This window comes from Hibiscus syriacus, unplaced genomic scaffold, assembly GCF_006381635.1.
Source record: "Hibiscus syriacus cultivar Baekdansim isolate YM2019G1 unplaced genomic scaffold, ASM638163v2 tig00111427_pilon, whole genome shotgun sequence".
Taxonomy (NCBI): domain Eukaryota; kingdom Viridiplantae; phylum Streptophyta; class Magnoliopsida; order Malvales; family Malvaceae; genus Hibiscus; species Hibiscus syriacus.
The window spans coordinates 616,655-618,697 of NW_024063088.1; the positions used below are offsets into that span (position 1 = coordinate 616,655).

General features: G+C 37.0%; 1 protein-coding gene across 1 annotated transcript; it reads left to right on the forward strand.

Annotated features, from left to right (window-relative positions):
* The first annotated feature begins 631 nt into the window (after window positions 1-631).
* On the forward strand, window positions 632-1,557 carry LOC120163100 (putative disease resistance protein RGA4). The gene is made up of 2 exons (XM_039173111.1): window positions 632-1,280; window positions 1,373-1,557. Exons 1-2 carry the CDS (start codon window positions 632-634, stop codon window positions 1,555-1,557), a joined length of 834 nt encoding a protein of 277 aa, XP_039029042.1.
* The last annotated feature ends 486 nt before the right edge of the window (window positions 1,558-2,043 follow it).

Sequence of the window (2,043 nt, forward strand, 5' to 3'; positions counted from 1 at the left end):
GGTTCTGCTTCCTCTACCCACAATTGCAGATCAAACAATAAGCTTTAAACTTCACTTTAGCTATAATCTCCAACAACCCTTTTTCCCATCACCTCAAACATGTCCGACGCTTTAGCAGTCGAAGTAGCAGCAACCGTATTGGCCAAACTGAGCAGTGCTGCATTCCAGGAACTTTGCTCCATCTGGGGTGTCCAAGACGAGCTCGAAAAGCTTAAGGACGTGCTAATGGCTATCCAAGCTGTGTTGGTGGATGCTGAAGAGCAACAGATGCATATTTAGTGTTTCTTTTTAGAGAGCTATATTCAGCTTCTCAACTCACTCTCAAACATTCACAATTCACTTACAAAAGTGTTTTCTACAGTTCTCTCTGTGAGTTTTCTCTGAGTGCTTTCCAATCACAAGAGCAATACCACCAGCAGTCCACTCCGATTTCGGGTGTACGGAATTCGGAACGACCGTGCTAACCTCGGGGGACGGTCCGCCTACTGCAGCGATTACACACATCGGGACGAATTCGTTTTTAAAGCAGTGGTTTTTATCACGACACGATTTACGAATTTATTCCTTTTAATTACTGTTCATATTTTCAGTCAGTGCTAATGGTGTAATTTTGTAGTTTATATATCCAACAATGTGTGGGGTTGCTCAGGGGAGTAAAATAATTGTCACAACTTGTAGTCACAGAGTGGCTACAATCACAGGCACGACCTCTCACTATGATTTAGAGCATCTCTCTGACGATAATTGTTTGTCTTTGTTTATTAAACTTGCATTCAAAGAAGGTGAAGAGAAACAACACAAAAATCTTGTGAGAATTGGGAAAGAAATTGTTCTGAAATGCAAAGGGGTTGCTTTGGCTGTGAAGACTTTAGGTGGCCTACTTTGTTCAACCAGGTTAGAATATGATTGGAAAGTTGTGAGAGATAGCGAGTTATGGGAGCTGGAACAAAAGGAAAATGACATTTTGCCTGCTCTCAAATTAAGTTATGATCACTTGCCTTGGTATTTAAAGCAATGTTTTGCCTTCTGCTCAGTTTTTCTTAAAGATTTTGAATTTGATAGTTTGATATTGATCTCAATGTGGATGGCAAATGGGCTTGTGCAATGTTCAAACAAAAATGAGGAGCTAGAAGATATTGGGAATCGGTATATACACGAGTTATGGTCAAGATCTTTCTTCCAACAACTTGAAGATGGGATTTTTACGTTCAGCTTCAAAATGCGTGATTTAGTACACGATCTTGCACTATCAGTGGCACAAAATGATGTTAGTTCGACTGGTAATGTTCAACATTTATATTTTGACTTGTCAGGGCAGGGTGCCTCTCTATTGCCCAATAACATGGGCCATCTGCGAACACTAATTTTCCAGTCAAATCAAGAACAGAAGGATGGAGATTGCCAGAGTTGTCGTCTCTACCAGAAGGGATGCAACACCTCACTGAACTCGAAGAGTTGACGATCACAGAGTGTCCAAAATTAGACGAAAGATGCATGGAAGAAACTGGTGAAGACTGGCCTAAGATTGCTCACGTCCCTGATATTACTATCTGCTGATCGAAACAATAGAGAGACCTCAACGATCGAGTAGAGTTTGTGGATTTCTCCATGTTTTAATACATTATCAGTACAATCTTCTATTGAAGTCGTAATTTTGTACCAAAAATGATTAGTTCTTCATTTGAATATTCGGAGGAAAAGATACAAAAATTTACGAGAAATTTTATTTTCTTAATGTTATGTAAGGATTAATTTTAGTTAGTTAATTTATGATTACATTATTCTTTTGATTAAATAATTTTATTTTTATTATTTTTTAAATATTGATGATGGAATGGTTTTATTTATTAAACACTGCTCTACTTATCATATCACCCATCTTGATTATAGTGAAAGAAAAATAAATGAATTTTTTATCATCAATAATAAAAGGGTAAATCACATGTTTAGTACTTAAACTATCAGTTTTATTTCGTTTTAGTACTTAAACTTTCACTTATTTCGTTTTAGTACTTAAACTTTCACTTGTTTCGTTTTAGTACT